At 40.8% G+C, this 19,599-nt stretch overlaps 1 protein-coding gene across 1 annotated transcript in view; it reads right to left on the reverse strand.

Annotated features, from left to right (window-relative positions):
* ANAPC1 (anaphase promoting complex subunit 1) overlaps positions 1–19,599 on the reverse strand; it is an 86,596-nt gene that overhangs the window by 52,962 nt on the left and 14,035 nt on the right. Inside the window, 7 exon segments of the mRNA XM_049784457.1 lie at positions 4,559–4,746; positions 9,053–9,113; positions 10,451–10,591; positions 11,695–11,829; positions 14,706–14,768; positions 14,859–14,949; positions 18,279–18,374. Coding sequence (XP_049640414.1) covers positions 4,559–4,746; positions 9,053–9,113; positions 10,451–10,591; positions 11,695–11,829; positions 14,706–14,768; positions 14,859–14,949; positions 18,279–18,374 — 775 coding nt within the window.

Below are 19,599 nucleotides of genomic sequence, written 5' to 3' on the forward strand. Positions count from 1 at the left end.
AGATGATAGTTCTGCAGATTCAACCAGTATCATACAACTATTAGACTCTCTGATAAGGACTTTAGAGAGGAAAATGTTGAAGATGTTCAAGGAACTCAAAGAAACCACGGAACAGACAAAATCAGTGAACTTGAAGATGAGTTGTAAAACACCTCCAGAGAGCAGCAGAAAATGGAAAAGTTTTTAAATTAATGAATAGGAGATAAAAACGGGCCTCAAAATAAAATGAGCAGGCAACATCAGAACTTAGGGATGAATTCAACAGAAATATCATAAGAATCACTGGGGTCTCAGAGAGCCAGGAAGAAAACCCCTAAGAAGAAGCAACAGACAAAGACATCATTACTGAGAAGTTCCCAGAGCTGAAGAATACATGCACCCACATCCTGGATACTCGAAGAGTACCAGCTAAAAGAGAATGAAATTAAAACACCCCAAAAATGTCTACTTACAATGACACAAAAACCAAAGATGCAGAATATTGAAAGAGGAAGGAAGGAAGGAAGGGAGGGAGGGAGGGAGGGAGGGAGGGACAGAGGGAGGGAGGGAGGGAGGGAGGGAGGGAGGGAGGGAAGGAGGGAAGGAGGGAGGGAGGGAGAGGGAGGGAGGGAGAGAGAGAGAGAGAGAGAGAGAGAGAGAGAGAGAGAGAGAGAGAGAGAAGAAGAAAGAAAGAAAGAAAGAAAGAAAGAAAGAAAGAAAGAAAGAAAGAAAGAAAGAAAGAAAGAAAGAAAGAAAGAAAGAAAGAAAGAAAGAAAGAAAGAAAGAAAGAAAGAAAGAAAGAAAGAAAGAAAGAAAGAAAGAAAGAAAGAAAGAAAAAGTAGAACAACATGTAGGCAAAACACTCCAGGACATTGAGACTACAGGCATCTTCAAGGAGGAATCTGCACTCTCCAAGAAGCACGTGAAAGCAGAGATTAACAGATGGGAATATATTAAGCTGAGAAGCTTCTGCACCTCAAAGGAAATAGAGCCCAGGATATAAGAGCACCCCACTGAGTGGGAGAAACTATTTACCCAATACCCATCAGATAAGGGGCTAATCTCCAAAATATACAAGGCAATGACAGAACTTTACAAGAAAAAAATATCTAATCCCATCAAAATATGGGGAGAAGAAATGAATAGACACTTTGACAAAGAAGAAATACAAATGGCCAAAAGACATGAAAAAATGCTCCACATCACTAATCATCAGGGAGATGCAAATCATAACAACTATAAGGTACTACCTCACACCACAGAGATTGGCACACATCACAAAGAATGAGAACAAGCAGTGTTGGCAGGGATGTGGAGAGAAAGGAACACTTATCCACTGCTGGTGGGAATGCCGTCTAGTTCAACCTTTATGGAAAGCCATACAGAGATTCCTCCAAAAACTGGAAATCGAGCTTCCATATGATCCAGCTATACCACTCCTAGGAATATACCCTAGGAACACAAAAATACAAAAACCCTTCCTTACACCTATATTCATTTCAGTACTATTTACCATAGCAAGATTCTGGAAACAGCCAAGATACCCTTCAACAGACGAATGGCTAAAGAAACTGTGGTACATATACACAATGGAATATTATGTAGCTGTCAAGAGAGATGAAGTTATGAAATTTTCCTGTACATGGATGTACATGGAATCTATTATGCTGAGTGAAATAAGTCAGAGGGAGAGAGAAAGACGCAGAATGGTCTCACTCATCTATGGGTTTTAAGAAAAATGAAAGACATTCTTGTAATAATAATTTTCAAACACAAAAGAGAGGAGGGCTGGAAGTTCCAGCTCACCTCATGAAGCTCACCACAAACAGGGATGAGTTTAGTTAGAGAAATAACTAAGTTTCGAACTAACCTAATAATGAGAATGTATGAAGGAAATAGAAAGCCTGTCTAGAGTACAGGCGGGGGTTGTGTGGGGAGGAGGGAGATTTGGGACACTGGAGATGGGAATGTTGCACTGGCCGATAGGTGGTGTTCTTTACATTGCTGAAACTTAAACACAATCATGTATGTAATCAAGTTTTTTAAATAAAATATATATAAAAAATAAAAAACAAAGGAGCATCCTTAAAATTTACAGCAGATTTGTCACAACCCTTCAAAGCACAAAGGCAAGGGTGGGACAGTGAAAATGCACAAAGAAATTAACACCTCTACAAGAATTCTTTATCCAGCCAAACTCTTATTCAAGTGTGAGGGATGGATATACAGCTTCACAGATTAAAACAGCTTAGGAACTTTAAAGACTCAAAAATCACTTTAAGGGAAGAATTAAAGTGGAAACTTTAAGGCAAAACAAACCCCAGAAACACACACAAAAGATGGCACAAAATTCCATGACAATAATCTCTCTCACTGTCAATGAACTAAATGTGCCAATTAAAAAACAGAGTGGAAAATGAATCAGAAAATTGAATCAATATACTATTGCTTGCAAAAACACATTTGAGTCAGAGCAAACACAGACTCAAAGTCAAAGGATGGAAGACAATCGATCCTTAAATCAATAACTCCCTTAAAAGGCTGAACTAAAATGTAAAATAATGGAGAACAGTGGCCAAAGAGACTTAGATGCATTTGTGGGGTTAAGAAAAGACAGAACCTTTGCATGACTTCTTTTCATTTCTGTTAAGAAGGTATTCTTATCTTCAAAACAATTGGCGAGAAATTTCACCTAGAAATTAATCGTATCAATTAGTCATTCATGAAAGCATTCAAAGAAATGTTGCCCGAGGTGGGGGGGAATCTCATGGTTTTTGTGATTTGATAAGCATCCCCAAAAGTTTGTGGACTGAAAGAGTACAACAATGCTATCTAATTGGTAAGACTTCTTTCCACTTGTAAAAATTCTTTAGAGAATCTTTAATGTGTGGAATTATCCATTTTTCATGAATACATTTGTAGAAATGGTTTTTATATTTTTGCAGTTCTCCAGTAAGTAAGAATGCATTAGGAATGTTTATTCCACAAGTCAGAATAAACTATCAATTCAGTCTTTCGGACCACATGCCTAAAGTGAGGGACCAATAGCCACCCAAGTATAAATGCTACCTACCAGCACATTCTTTTTGCAATGCCGGGAAAGGAGGACCAAGGAGATGTTAGTCTTGTTTCTCTGACATGGTAGAGGAAAGTAGGAAACATTGACTCAGGAACTTTCCCTTTAGCTCAGTAGCAGTCTCTCTTCTGAGCCATGTTCTGCTTCTTTGATGAAGACATCAAGACAGCACCACTTTTTTATCCACTCCCCTGACGTTGGATATTTGGACTGCTCCTATATCCCAACTAATATACTAAACACTGAAATGAATAGAGATGTGCATGCCCCTCTTTAAATGAATGTTTTTGGTTTTGAGGGCCAAGAATTGGACTTTCTGGGTTCCACGGAAGCTCTATTAAGTTATGGCATGTATATACAATGGAATATTATGCAGCTGTAAGAAAGAATGAAATAATGCCAGTTTACTGCAATGTAAACTGGAGGGGTGTCAAGTTAAGTAAAATAAGAAAGGATATGTATACATTATATATACATGCATATATATGCATATGTACATATATATTGGATGATCTTTTTCATCTCTAGGATATTGCTATACTAAAAAAGAATAGATACTCTCAAACAATGACAAATCCTTGTCTGTAGAATACAAAACCAATTACTAAGGGACAGAATAAGACCTTATGGACTAGAGGTAACATAATTACAAAGAGGAAAGGTTGTGAGTACTTTGGTGATGGTGGAAAGATATTTGTACATCATTAATACCATATACTTTAACACTATTGTAAAACTGTACCTAAACTATAGTAAAATTAAATTTTTAAACAGTGAGCTGTACCAGAAATAACTGATGCAGATTAAATGTATAATTATGGGCTCTGAGAAAAATAAAGAGAAAAATGATGACCAAAAAAAAAAAAAAAAAGACAGAACCAGGGCCAGAGAGATAGCATGGAGGTAAGGCCTTAGACGCAGAAGGACAGTGGTTCGAATCCTAGCATCCCATATGGTCCCCCGAGCCTGCCAGGAACAATTTCTGAGCATAGAGCCAGGAGTAACCCCTGAGCGCTGCCAGATGTGACCCAAAAACAAACAAACAAACAAAAAAGATAGAACCATGGGGCTGGAGCAGTGGCGCAAGCAGTAGGGCGTTTACCTTACACATGCTAATCTAGGACGGACTGCAGTTTGATCCCCTGGCTTACCATACGGTCCCCCAAGCCAGGAGTGATTTCTGAGCACATAGCCAGTAGTAACCCCTGAGCATCACTGGGTGTGGCCCCAAAACAAAAATTAAAAACAAAAGACAGAACCTGGGGCCGGAGCAATAGCGCAGCAGTAGGGCATCTTCAGTTCGATACACGGCGTCCCCTAAGGTCCCCCAAGACAGGAGCGATTTCTGAGCACATAGCCAGGAATCAGGAATAGCCCCTGAACATCACCAGGTGTGCCCCTCCCCCCAAAAAAGAAGAAAAGACTAAATATCCAAGTTACAAAGCCAATAACAATAAAATCATGGGACCCAATTCAGAAAAAAAAACAATTACTTATACTTACATTTCGGGTCCAGGCTAAGCGATCTGTGTTATAACCCATCAGGTTCATTAGACAAATCACGAATAAATTCCACTCTGAGTGATAGCTGGGTCCTCCTGGAGCACTGTGGACACTATACCACTTGACAAGCATCTGAATAGCTATTTCTTTCGGCAGGATAGACTTAATTGCTTGCAAACACGTTTGTACTATTAAAAATAAAGATTGATTTTAGTGTGCATTCATAAATGCATTTTTCTCTTCCCTTTTTAATAAGGCAGTTATTTTTTGTTTGTTTTTTTAACTACACTACATGAAGGTCAATTAGTATGTAAAGAGAATTATCTTTGGTGCTAGAGGACCTGCTCCCAGCAATACTCAACTCAGCTGTACAGTCCTAACAGTTCTATACTTAGGACCAGCAAGCAGTACTAGGGGGTCATCAGTTACACCCAACAGTGCTCAGTGGCCATGCAGTGCCAGGTACCTAACCTGCATTCTCATGCTTGCACTCCAGCACTTTGAGATAGCACACCAACCCCAACAGAGAACATAAACATTAAAGAGCCAAAGGATAGGTGAGGTCAGGAGAAAAAACTCAAGGGACTGGAGTACATGCTTTGCATGATAGAACCTTGGGTTCTATACTTAGTGCTGCATGATTCTTAACTACCGAAATGAACAAGCATTGCAAGCAAGACAGCTGTAAGATCATAAATAAGCTGATCAAATGCCTAATTTACCTGAGATGATTATAATCTACAGCCACATCTACTACCACAACAATCTATTAATAACTTCACATTTTATTTGGCAATCTACCAATTACTTTCAATTTCTCACCAAAAAAATGCCCTGCTTTGGGGGCCATAATAGTACAATGGATATGGCATTTGCCTTGTATACAAGTAACCCAGGTTTGATCCCCAGCATCCTGTGATTATGAGGAGTAATTACTGAGCACAGAGCCAGGAGTAATCCCTGAACCCCACCAGGTAGAGCAAAAAAGCAGAAAGAAAGAAAGAAAAGGAAGGAAGGGAGGGAGGGAGGAAGGAATAGAGGAAGGAAGAAAAGGAGGGAGGGAGGAATGGAGGGCAGGAGGGAGGGAGGAATAGAGGAAGGAAAGAAGAGAAGGAGGGAGGAGGGAGAAATAGAGGAAAGAAGGAAAGGAGGGAGGGAGGAGGGAGAAATAGAGGAAGGGAGGGAGAAATAGAGGAAGGAAGGAAAGGAGGGAGGGAGGAGGGAGAAATAGAGAAAGGGAGGGAGGAAGGGAGAGGGAGGGGGAGGGAAGGAAGGAGGGAGGGGAGGGAGGGAAGAAGGGAGGGAGGGGGAGGGAGGGAGGGAGGAAGGGAAGGAGGGAGGAAGGGAAGGAGAAATAGAGGAAGGGAGGGAGGAAGGGAGGGAGGGAGGGGGGAGGGAGGGGGAGGGAAGGAAGGAGGGAGGGGGAGGGAGGGAGGGAGGGGGAGGGAGGGGAGGGAGGGGGAGGGAGGGAGGGAGTAAACGAGGGAGGAAGGGAAGGAGGAAGGGAAGGAGGGAGGGAGGGAAGGAGGAAGGAAGGAAGGAAGGAAGGAAGGAAGGAAGGAAGGAAGGAAGGAAGGAAGGAAGGAAGGAAGGAAGGAAGGAAGGAAGGAAGGAAGGAAGGAAGGAAGAAGGGAGGGAGGAAGGGAGGGAAGGAGGGAGGAGGGAGGAAGGAAGGAAGGAAGGAAGGAAGGAAGGAAGGAAGGAAGGAAGGAAGGAAGGAAGGAAGGAAGGGAGGGAGGGAGGAAGGAAGGAAGGAAGGGAGGGAGGGAGGGAGGGAGGGAGGGAGGGAGGGAGGGAGGGAGGGAAGGAGGAAGGAAGGAAGGAAGGAAGGTTGTTGGTAAGTCCAGGTTTGAAGACTATTCTCTCAAAAATAAATTCCACAAGAATAAATTCACATAAAATACTGCTTGTATACTTTACATATATCTAATATTGAATAGCAATTTATTTTTCCAAAAGTGCTAAGGATTGAACCCAGAGTCTCAGCCCCTGAATCACACACCCTACCACTCAACAGCAAACATTATTGGCATTAAACAGTATTTTAAATGAGTGAAACTTTAACTACTTGACAACATTCATTTCTAGGATATTTTGCATGTTCTCTGCTTAAATGGATCCAAACCAAAACTACTTGTTTATACCTTTCTAACCAACTCATGTTCATCAGTTAGCTCTTTGTCCTAGTAGATGGATCATTAGTTATTCTGCTACATGTCCTAGTTATCCCTCAAGTGGCATGGGCTCCTGTAACTCCACCCTGGATTTAGGTGTACCCACCAGAGACCCGCCCTTTTCTGGGAGGGGCCTTGGGAACTGGATATTAGATGTAACCTTACCTGCAAGACCCCGCCCATTCCGGGGAGGGGTCTTGGAAAAGGTAGATAAGCCTTTGAGCCAGGGGATTAGGCTTCTGCCCTGCTGGGCTCTCTGGCTTTTGGGTCTTTGCCTCTTTTGGTTTTTGACCAGCATGGAGGTCAAAGGGAGATGGCTGAAAGGAGTTAAGACGCAGGGCTAGCTAAGAATGGCTGAATGCTTGAAAGGTTAGGATAGAGGCCACACATGTGGTGGATAGGGCACGAATAAAGTTGATGCTTCCTGATGCCTGTCTCTGATTGAGTCTCATTCCGCCGTTCACCTAAACCTGGGACCTGCCAGCTAAATGGGGATTGCGGAGCCATGTGGCCTGGGATGGCAGAGAAAATCCATCCATCCATCACCATCCACCACCATCGTTAATTATTTAATTCAACAGGCTCCTGCTGTGAAGAAGCAGGTCTGCTCTGAGTGGTACCTGGCCCCAGAACACAATGTTTTTGTACTTTCTTTAGGAGTCATTCCTTCCTACCCATATCATTGTTGCTGAATCAAGCCTCAATTTTCTACAATTTTTTTTCCCTTCATCAACTGCTGTATAAAAACATAAAGCAAAAACTGGAATCAAAGGTCAGAAACTCAAAAAACTGAGCCTTTCATGGTTGAATACAAGTAAATGTCAACCAGATGCTATTTAAAGGGACTAAGAAACAGTCCTTCACACAGAACTTTCATAAACTAAATGTCTCCTATCTAACTGAGAGCAGAGTAAGATCATACTTTGCTTTTAAGTATTTTACTTAAACCATTACTATTTTTTATTTATTGTTTAGGCTTATACTTCCAAGTACATGGCCTGACAATTACTAACTAAATACCTTTTAGGATTCTTTTAAATTTTTGTTTTTATTTTAATTTCTAAATAGAATTCACAAAAATAAGAATTCTTTGGAACTCTTTTTACTTAATTTTTTTAACTTTATTTATTGATTGAATGATTGATTGGTTTTTGGGCACACCCAGCAGAGGTCAGGAGTGTTATTCCTGGCTCTGCACTCAAAAATTGTCCCTGGCAGACTGGGGGACCATATGGGATGCTGGGAATAGAACCAGTTCCCTCCAGGTGGGCAGCATGCAAGGCAAACGTCCTACTACTGTGTTATCTCCCAAACCCTTAGAACTCTTTTTGTTTGTTTTTGGGTCATACCCAGCCATGCTGAGGGATTATTTCTGGTTCTGCACTCAGAATAACTCCTGGCAGGCTGGGGATACAATATGGAATGATGGGGTTCAAACCTGGGTTGGCCATGCTCAAGCCAAATGCACTACCCACTGTGTTATTGCTCCAGTCCCATTCTTAAATACCTTTTAGAAAAGCAAGGTATTCCCCATGCCAACTCAGAACATTATTTACCATATTAATTAGCTATATCCTAAAATAAGAGCCATTCTAGAGTATTTACCAGGTTCCAGAAGTCATACAATCTGCAAATAAATGCTTTGACTCTGAAACTCAGATGCCCTATTCTTAAATCATGCAGACATTCTTTTCTTTGCTGCAAATTCTTTATATATCCTAGTTCCTTTATTTTTTTATTTTTAGAGACATGCTCTACTAAAACTGAGGTGGGTAACACCTGGCAATGCATGAGCTCATTCCTGGGGGATCAGGGGGCATATGTGACACCAAGACTAAACCTGGACAGCCTTAAACCCTTCTGGTCCTCTGTCCTAGTATTGTGTCCAAACTATTTCAATATAAATTAAAGCAAACTCCAGTTTCATTAAAATACTTGATTCATTTTGAGTGTAATATTAAATTTTAATCAGTTAATGCCATTTTATTAATTTCTCTAAAAAAAGGAAAAATTTAATTCAAGGTTAAAAACAAGCAAATTTGACAGAAACTACGTTAGTTGCTTAGGCTTAGTTCTTGGAATTTGTTAACACATATGTTACACTATAATATGATGATATAAACAAACTTCAGGAGAAGTACCAGTCATAAAGCAGCTCAAGGCTCCCCAGGGTTTATGGTTATTCTGCAAGTTAAAAATTCAGTTTCAAAAACAACAAAAGTTGTATTAATACTCAACTATTAATGTAAACTAGCAGTTACTCTAAATCTATCAAAAAAATTAAAAACACTCAGAAGAAAAATATAGTTTTCAACCATACCTAATTCACAGGTAGCAATTTCAGGAATAGAAATTCTAACCATGGAGCCATTACTCAGTTCCTAGTGAAAAGAATAGAAACAAATTTAAATGAGAAGAATCTGTTGCATGTTAAAATATTGGAATATCTTAAAAATAGCTGATACTTTCAAGACTTAGACTGTCAAAGCAAAATTAAATAAAATAGTATAATTTAAACAAAACCAAGTACTTCCAAATTTCAGAAATCCCAAATATGCTTATTAGTAAATTCCTTACAAAAGTCTTATTTTTTTCTTGTTTTGGGGCCACACCCAGTGACACTCAGGGGTTGTTACTTCTGGCTATGCGCTTAGAAATCGCTTCTGGCTTGGGAGACCATATGGGACACTGGGGAATTAAACCGAGGTCTGTCCTGGGACAGCTGCGTGCAAGGCAAATGCCCTACCGCTATGCTATCACTCCAGTCCCAAGTTCTTATTTTAATAAAGAAACTGGGGGCCGGAGAGATGGCATGGAGGTAAGGCATATGCCTTTCATGCAGAAGGTCAATGGTTCGTATCCTGGCATCCCATATGGTTCCCCGAGCCTGCCAGGAATGATTTCTGAGTCTAGAGCCAGGAGTAACCCCTGAGCACTGCCGGGTGTGACCCAAAAACTAAAACAAACAAACAAAAAAACCAGAAACTCAATCTTAGACACCAAAGTTGACCATCACAAAAACAAACAATCAAAACACACACACACACACACACACACACACACACACACACACACTTTCAATGAAAGACAAAAAGGCATGTCAAAATACAATTTAGATGGACAAGTTTCATTTTCAAAATAAGCAAGCAAGAGTGATAGTACAGAGGAGAGGGTGGTTGCCTTGATGCAGCAGACCCAGATTTGATCTCTGGCACTCCAGAAAGTCCCCCAAGCACTACCAGGATTAATTCCTAAGCATTGCCAAGTGTGGCTCAAAAGCAAAACAAAAAGTTTAAAACTATAACATTTTTTGTTGTTTGTTTTGTTTTGTTTTGTAGCCACACTGGATGGCACTCAGGGATTATTCCTGGCAGGCTCTGTGAACCATAAGGGATGCCAGGGATCAAATCTAGGTCTGCCACATGCAAGGCATACCGAGCTGTGCTATTGCTTGACCCATAATTTTTTTAATTAAACAGAAGATATATAAGATGACACTAAATATTTTAAGATCATAAAAAAAGATTTTTTTCATTTTTCAAGACAGACATATTTCTTGGAAACCTATCTTTTCCAAAATAATTTCTCATTTCACTTCATTTTGCCAGGGTTAAACCTAGCAATGCACAGAAGACATAAGGGATCAGATCTATCCCTGATAAGACACAGATTCCCAACCGCTCCCTACAAATAATCCTTGAAAAAGAAATGCACTTACCAGAGTTACTCTGTTATGGACAGGATCTCTTATAGAATGAATGTAAGTCCCAAGTTGCTGGAAAGTACAATCCTCATTGTACAGAGAATCATGAAGTTTTGAAGAATCCCTTAGTTCTGGAACTGGGGACAACAGAACCACCTATAAAAAGGAATAAAGAACACACATAAAGTATTCTTTGAGAAATCAAAAATAAAAAAAAACTTTTGCCTACAGTCTAATAATTGTACAGAATGATCTAAAACCTCTCTCTGCACTATTCTAGGCATAAAACAGCAGCAGACCAGATCCTCATCAGAACCAACTAGGAAAAGTCAGTGAAACTACAAAACATGTGACGAATGGTACCTTTGACTTTCAAAAGTCAAAGGAATGAGAGAGAAGAGACTCAGAAGCAGATGGCCCATAAGCAAGCAAGAGAGACAGTACAGAGGAGAGGGTGGTTGCCTTGATGCAGTAGACCCAGATTTGATCTCTGGCACTCCAGAAAGTCCCCCAAGTACTACCAAGATTAATTCCTAAGAATTGCCAAGTGTGGCTCAAAAGCGATTTCTGAGTGTAGAGCCAGGAATAACCCCTGAGCACTGCCGGGTGTGACCCAAAAACCAAAAAAAAAAAAAAAATCTAGTCATGAGCCCAACCCTCTCTGTGTTCTTATCATTCAATTTCTAGGACATCTTTAAGTAAATAGAAGCCTTGTCAGCACTGGGAGTCAATCAAACATGAGATGTCATCATTAGGCAACAACAGTTTCTACATTAACAGCTGCCCTGAGACTGATCTCTACTACTCCTGGGGCTCAGCTGCAATCTGCCAAAGGTGGCATCAACCACCTATATTGGCTACTGTCTCCATATGAACTCCTACTAGGACAACCTGACACTAACCATGAAGTTAGTGTCATGGAGTTCTAAGGAAGCAGAGCACCATTTCAGGTTGTAAAAAAATCTTTCCAAATTACACAAATCTCAGATACTCTTCTAGCAGACATTTTCAAAGCTCTGCAAATAGGAAAAAATTCAATAATGCATGTGTTTTAAAAATAAACTCATGGTCTACATACTATGAAATACAACTGCCAATACCAGCCTTACTGAAAGGCTGCCATCTGAAACAGGTCTAACAGTAATAGCTCAGGTTCCAAGTCTATCATTTACAACACAAATAGACAGCTTTTAATCAAACTCCTTTAAAACACAATTCATGTATTAAAACACAAATTTAAAATATTAAAATTGACTCACCTCATCCATGGATCCAAGTAGTTTACTAAGAGGCTTAGGAGTACTAATACCATCAAGGGGAGTGCTTGGCCGAGGCATCGTGTTTGACATGGTCAGGGAAGGAGCTGGCAGGCCAGGAATAAAAACCTTTCCTACCTTTAAACAGTAAGAAATGAGGGAAGAAAAGAAGATGTGTCTTATTACTGTAGCATATTCTTTAAGGTGTCCCTCCCTCCATGGATTCTCAGAGGGTCAAGCACATGCCCAGGTTACCCGGGTAATGGCCAGTGATCATGGCTACACTTGATGGTGGTGGGAGGACCATGTGTGCCAGGTACTGAACCACGCAATGCCTTAATCCCTGTCGTTTCCCCCCCATTCCTTTATTTTCTCCTGGGGTGAGGAATTAACTAAGATGTCTCCCACACAGTACTCAAGGAGCCTGTCAAGCTGAGTTAACCTGTCTGGGCAACTCAATGCTTGGGGCCAGTGAAATACCCAGTGGGCTACATCTGACAGGATTCAGGAAAGCACAGATTTCTTTCAAATATTCAAAGTTCAACAAATACAAGTGAAAAACAGAGAAGCAAATGTTCACAAAGGGTAGGAGATGGTACTAAGGGTGGGACCAGGAGCAAGCCTAAGTACCTAGCAAGAAGGCACCTAGGCAAAACAAACATTAACAGTTTACCAAACTTCATCATTCAGCTACAAGTAAAATTCCTCTTGATACATCAGGACTTTTTCCTCTTTTTTTTTTTTTTTTTTTTTTTGCAGGAAAGGGAGTATATTAACATAGTCAAGAGATGATACCAAACTCTGGGTGCAATGTATTTTTCTACCTTATAAAGTGATACTAGAATTTCAGAGAATATAAGCAGCAATCCTGCTACCCAAGTCTCCAGGGAAATAAAAAGAAAAATCAATTAGTTCTAGGTGCTGAAAAGATGGAGCTGTTTAATGTTGAAGAACTTAAATCTAATCTAATTCAGGATGTTCTTGCTAGTTCATGATCTCAAATCTCTTTCAAAGACATCGCAAATACTTTTTCCTAAGAAAATCATATGCAAACTCTCTACTGATATTAAAAGAATAAAGTGACATCTAGACTAACCACCTCTTATTCATCTATCCATAAGATTTTTCTCAGAAAGTCAAAATTCTTATATAGGGGAATGGGAGGGAAAAAGGGGAGCATTGATGGTGGAAGTTAACACTGAGGGTAGGACTGGTGCTGGAAAATTGTATACTCAAAACTCAACTATGAATAACTTTCTAAATCAGTGCCTCCATTTAAAAAATTAATTTTTAAAAATTCTTATCTATACAGTAGGGGTTGGGAACCTCTCCTCTGCCAAGGGTCATATGGATATTTATAACATCTTTTGTGCCATAAAGTATGGGCTGCAGGCAGCTGATGAAAAGCATGTGCGTTTGTTCTGTAGCAAACCAGAGCCTAACCACAGGCATTCACAGGCCTTCCTTACAGGATCTGCATGCAGGACAGTCCCCATCCCTGCACAGGATGGGATCCCCTGACAAAAAAAAAATTATGAGATGGTGGGGCTGGAGATAGCACAATGGTAGGGCATTTGCCTTGCATGCAATCAATCCAGGACAAACAGTAGTTCGAATCTCAGCATCCCATATGGTCCCCTAAGCTAGCCAGGAGCAATTTCTGAGCACAGAGCCAGGAGTAAACCCTGAGCTCTGCCAGGAATAACCCAGAAACCAAAAAAGAGAGAGAGAGAGAGAGAGAGAGAGAGAGAGAGAGAGAGAGAGAGAGAGAGAGAGAGAGTGAGAGAGAGAGAGAGAGAGAGAGAGAGAGAGAGAGAGAGAGAGAGAGAGAGATGGCTATAAACTAAAGGAATGACAATTTTTTTTTGTTTGGTTTTTGGTTTTTGGGTCACATCCGGCAGTGCTCAGGGGTTACTCCTGGCTCTACACTCAGAAATCACTCCTAGCAGGCTCAGGGAACCATATGGGATGCCAGGATTCGAACCACTGACCTTCTGCACGCAAGGCAAACTGCCTTACCTCCATGCTATCTCTCCGGCCCCAAGGAGTGACAATTTTTAACAACATATTCAAATCAAAACTACCCAAAGCTAGTAACAAAAGTTGCTCAAGTAAGATCCTTAAAATTACCAAACAAAACTGGCAGTGAGAACAAGTATATATTAAAGTTTTATATTTGGGTTTTTGTTTTGTTTCTGGATCACATGCAGCAATGCTAAAGTGTTACTACTGACTCTATACTCAAGAGATTATTAACTCCTGGAGGTGCTTGTGGGAATCACATGGGAATCCAGGTTTTGAACCCTACCTAGTCAACTACTTACAACTACATACAAGGCAGTTAGCCTCAGTACTAACATTCCAGCCATAACTTGGGAAACTTTTTAGCAGTATAGGTAGGAAACTATTACAGAGAATAGGTAGATTGAAAAAAGTTAACTGAAGTTTCCTGAAGAGTATAGTCTTAAAATTGTTATGTGGATAGTTTTGTGACATGCCCCCTGCCCCACACACACTCAATAAAATAGTTTTCCATCTGTGCTGGGTTCCCAATGCCAAACTATCTAACAGCAATGACCTGGGGGACCCGCCTAAATTAGAGACTGTACTTTCAACTCTTATAAAAAAAAAATTTTAAAAAGCTGCTAAATGCTAGGCATGATATAACATACTGAGAAGGGTAGGGGCTTCCCAAGTAGTGCTAAGGGATCCCACAGAATCTCACTCAGCAGTGCTCCTGAGGCTATGGCCATATAGGGCTGAGATCCAACTTAATGTCTAAAGCATATAAGACATGTTCACAGCCCTGAGAGCTATCCATGGCTACAGGTGGTAATATATTGTAAGCACAACAAAATAACATTAAAATAAAAGCTAGGGCCAAGGATGAAGTTAAATGACAGAACACATGCAATGCAAGGATGACACCCTGAGTTTGACCCCCATCACCACAAAACAAAAATTAATAAAATTTGGAGCCTTATGAAAAGTCTTACTACTTATCGCTCACTTACCCGAACCACTCCACTGTAAAGCACCAGGTTACCACTGCCTTCCAGGATCAGCATGGTGTCTATCTTAAAAAATAAGATAGTAATAATTTCCCAATGTGTGCAAGTCATGAAACCTGAACATTCTCAACTTCTCAGAAATGTGCCTGCACTTACTTCCACGGGTGCCGCATCCTTTGCCTGGATGTTGGTGACAGAGCCGAAGATGAGCTGAGTTTTATCATTACTCTCTTGAAACTTTACACAACTAAATAGTAAAATAAAAAAGAAACAAACTATTGCTATATGTAACAACGTACTCCGACCTCAATGATATTGTGGTGACTGCTACCTTTTCAAATTATAAAATCTATAGAAACGGTGCATAGATGAGAGAGAGAGAGAGAGAGAGAGGAGAGAGAGAGAGAGAAGAGAGAGAGAGAGAGAGAAGAGAGAGAGAGAGAGAGAGAGAGAGAGAGAGAGAGAGAGAGAGAGAGAGAAAGAATGATTGCCACTCATTTGTGAGATGTAAAGAAACTTAGTAGGGGATAATACCCAAGGACAGGAGAAGACTGGTCCTTGCTAGTAAGTTTGCCACAATGAGGAGAGGGTAGTTAGGTCAGAAAAGCCACCACTATGAGAATGATAGTGGGAAGTGATCACTCTGAACAAAGCCTGGGTGCTAAAAGGAGGTAAAGTGATATATGTACCTTTCAGTAACAATATTGCAAAGCACAGTGCCTAAAAGGAAAAAATAAAAAAATACCTGCCAGAGAGGCAGGCTGGAGGAGCAAGAAGGAAAGGGACATTGATCGAGGGAAGGTCACTGGTGACAATGAGATGAGTGCTCAAACATTGTATGATTGAAACTCAATCATGAACAACTTCTTAAATTTGTATCTCCCAATAATTTAATTAAAAAAAATTTTTTTGCCTTTTTGGGCTACACTCTGATGCTCAGAGGTTACTCGTGGCTATGCACTCAGAAACTGTTTCTGGCTTGGGGGACAATATGGGACACCAGGGGATCAAACCGAGATCCGTCGTATGTTAGCATGTGCAAGGCAAATGCCCTATCGCTTGCGCCACCGCTCCAGCCCCAATTTTTAAAAATTTTTAAAGAAACACTAGAGTCAGAGAACAGACAGTGGTTGGCAGATTACTAGAAACAAGGGTAGAAGGGACTACAAGAGAACAAAAGGCAGGTTTGGAGTGACAATACAACAGTAGGGTGATTGCTTTGCATATAACTATACCATTCTTTATCCCTGGCATCACATATGGTTCCCCCACACCTTCCAGAAGGGATTTCTGAGCACAACTGGATGATATAAAAAAAAAAAAAATTAAAAAAAAAGCATGAAAAGGTAAACTGAATACAAAAAAATAACATAAAAGAGGTTTTTGTTTTTTGGGTTTTTTTTTTGGTTTTTGGTTTTTGGGTCACACCTGGTGGCTCTCAGGGGTTACTCCTGACTCTGCTCAGAAATCACTCCTGGCAGGTTCTGGGACCAAATAGGATGTCAGTGATTGAATCCAGGTCTGTCCTGGGTGGGCTGCATGCAAGGCAAATGTCCTACCACTGTGCTATCACTCCAGCCCCATAAAAGAGATTCTTTGTTTATTTGTTTGTTTTGATTTACACCCACCAGCACTCAGGGGTTACTCCTGGCTTTGAGTTCAGAAATCTATCCTGGCAGGTTGGGGGGAGCATATGAGATGCTGGGAATCAAACCATCATCTCTCCTGGGTCTGCCGCATACAAGGGAAATGCCCTACTGCTGTGCCAACTCTCTGGCCCCAAAAGAGATTCTTTTTTTTTTTTTTTTTTTTTTTGCTTTTTTGGGCCACACCATGTGACACTTGGCTTACTCTTGGCTTTGCGCTCAGAAATCACTCCTGGTTGAGGGACCAAATGGGACACCAGGGGATTGAACCAGGGTCCATCCTAGGTTAGCACGTGCAAGACAAACACCCTACCATTTGTGCCACCACTCCAGCCCCTGAAAGACATTCTTAAGGAAATAGGAAGTTTTCTACTTTGACTGTAGTGTTTGTATAAATTACACATGAAGAGAAGTTTCCTGGGATTATATACATACGCACAAACAAGTAGTTGTGAAAGTGATGAAATTGTTCAAAAAATGTATAAGGTTTAGGAACAGTACTACGTATGTCAATTTCTTTTTTGATAATACTTGTATTTATGTAAGATGCTACATCTCTGGGGAGAGTCCTGAGTACACAGAATCCCTCGATTTTTGTTTTTTTTGGGGGGTCCACATCTGGCAGGGCTCAGGGGTTACTCTTGGCTCCACGCTCAGAAATCGCTCCTGGCAGGCTCAGGGAACCATATGGGATGCCGGGATTCAAACCAATGACCTTCTGCATGAAAGGCAAACGCCTTACCTCCATGCTATCTCTCTGGCCCCCCTCTCCAATTTTAAAACTCCCTATGGTTTTGATTATTTCAAAATGAAAAACTAAGTGGACAAAAGTCTTGAGTACAGATCTCATCTAAGAAGGCAAATGCATGGGCTGATGCTCAACATTATGTTCAAGACCAAATAAAACTCACTGCATACCTGGGATAACGGCTCAAAATGACTATCGCCATGTTGTCAAGAATAAAGAAACTGTACCCCACAAAACTGAAGGGAATTAAAACTAGGACAATCCATAGGGAATGAATTGGTTTCTCTATAAAAGCTCAACAATTGACTCAATAAATTCACTCCTACATATGTTCCCAAGAAATAAAATCCTGTTGGGCCAGAGACACACTGCAAGAAGTAGGTGCTTAACATGCATGCAGCAAACCCTGATTTAATCTCCAGCACTAGATATGGTCCCCGAGGTACCACCAAGAGTGACCTCTGGGCAGTCAGAAAAAGCATTGAGAGCAACTGGGTGTGGCCCCTAAACAATGACTCATTTACAAATGTTCATAATACTCTTATCTCATGATAGTCAAAAAGTGGAAACAAACAAAATGTCAACTAATGACTGGATAAAAAACACGTGACAGGCTATAATACAGCAAAAGGAACAAGTTAATCAGACATATTATAACACAGTGGGTTCTTAAAAATGTTGTGCTGACTGACTGAAGTTAGACTTAAGAGTAGATATTGGGGGCCCGGAGAGATAGCACAGTGGCGTTTGCCTTGCAAGCAGCCGATCCAGGACCAAAGGTGGTTGGTTCGAATCCCGGTGTCCCATATGGTCCCCCGTGCCTGCCAGGAGCTATTTTTGAGCAGGCAGCCAGGAGTAACCCCTGAGCACCACTGGGTGTGGCCCAAAAACCAAAAAAAAAAAAAAAAAAAAGAGTAGATATTGGATAATTCAAGATATGCCCAAAGATTGAAAATTTATGGTACTGAGATTCAGAATGGAAAGGAATAGATTGCATATCAAATACAAGATAACAAAAGCACTTTAAAACTTATTCTCACACTTAAAATAGGTCCATTTTATCAAGGTTTTTTCAACAGTTACTTAAGATCCACCACTGCCACCACCCAACCCTATCACCCTTTCCACCCAAGAAGCAACTCCAAGCTTTTTATTTACACAGAATCAGTGGAAAATACATACCGTAACTGGACCTGAGACTCTACCAAAAAGCATAAGAACTTCTGTCCACTTAAGTCAGACGTTATAAATACTTTAGAGGCTTGTGAATTTTTCTCTCTGCAACAAAATAACTGTTAGCATTGGTTCAAAGATTTAACATGACAGCTATAAGTCGACATGGAGGTAGGGCGTTTGCCTTGCATGCAGAAGGACGGCGGTTAGAATCCTGGCATCCCATATTGTCCCCCCTTGCCAGGAGCAATTTCTGAATGTAGAGCCAGGAGTAACTCCTGAGTGCTGCCGGGTGTGACCCAAAAACAAAAACAAAAAACAAAAATTCTCCTTTACCCTGAGAAGCCCTCTAGCCAGCCTGGTATCCTCCCATTCAGAGGTAGACTCTTCAAGATGCTTGACCTGTCCACATTCACCTCTTCAGACCAGATACCTCTAAACACTACCACCTTCCTGCTACTATCCTGACCAGCACCCCACAAGTGCTCTGGCAATACCAGCAGTGAACCAGTGTGAACCAGGCACTGCCTCTGAGCTCACCTCTCAACATGCTTCTAAGGCTCTTTCCTCTGCTCCATGAAATATATTTTTCTGCTCTCATTTCAACTCTGCAGTACTTAGGCTCATTTTCTCCCCCAAATCTTCCATTTCCAGGACTTAGTCCCTCAATCTCGTCTGATAATCAGTCATTAGATTTTAACTACCTAGAGGTTATGAACCTCTTTGAGAATCCACTGAGTATTAAACACCTCTCCCTGGAAAGAGGCCTTTGGACATACATGATTTCTGTACATGATTCTTACTTAATCCAGATGCTCTCAAGAACTCTAGGAAGCAAACTTCTGACACTCCTTCTATTCCAATCTACCTTTCCAGCCTCAGACACCACATATGAGCCAACAGCATTCCTGCCTCAATGCCCTGCAATTTACCCCATGTTTAATGGCCCAGGAGAACCTGAGAGAGTGCCCATCAGGAACAACAGCCCAAGGGGCAATTTGACTCAACCCAGTTTCTTCTCAGTCCTATCCCTGCATTCTTAACATATATGAGTGCCTACCATTCCCTAATGATACCTACATTTACACTTCTGAAATTTCCCTGATTCTCCCTAACTCCACTGATGAACCCAGTAAACCTACTCACTGTCTCAAAGCCCTAAAGCACATAGTACCTTTGGTCTATCAGCCTTCAACTACTCTTTGAAGACAAGGTTACTTACTTGCCTATCACCCATAGCTACCAGCACCCACTGGCAATAGCTGACTGAATGAACTATTACAGAGAACATAAAAAAGGAAAGAAGATAAAATAAAAAAAATAAAAATAA

Source organism: Suncus etruscus, chromosome 12 (genome assembly GCF_024139225.1).
Source record: "Suncus etruscus isolate mSunEtr1 chromosome 12, mSunEtr1.pri.cur, whole genome shotgun sequence".
Taxonomy (NCBI): Eukaryota; Metazoa; Chordata; class Mammalia; order Eulipotyphla; family Soricidae; genus Suncus; species Suncus etruscus.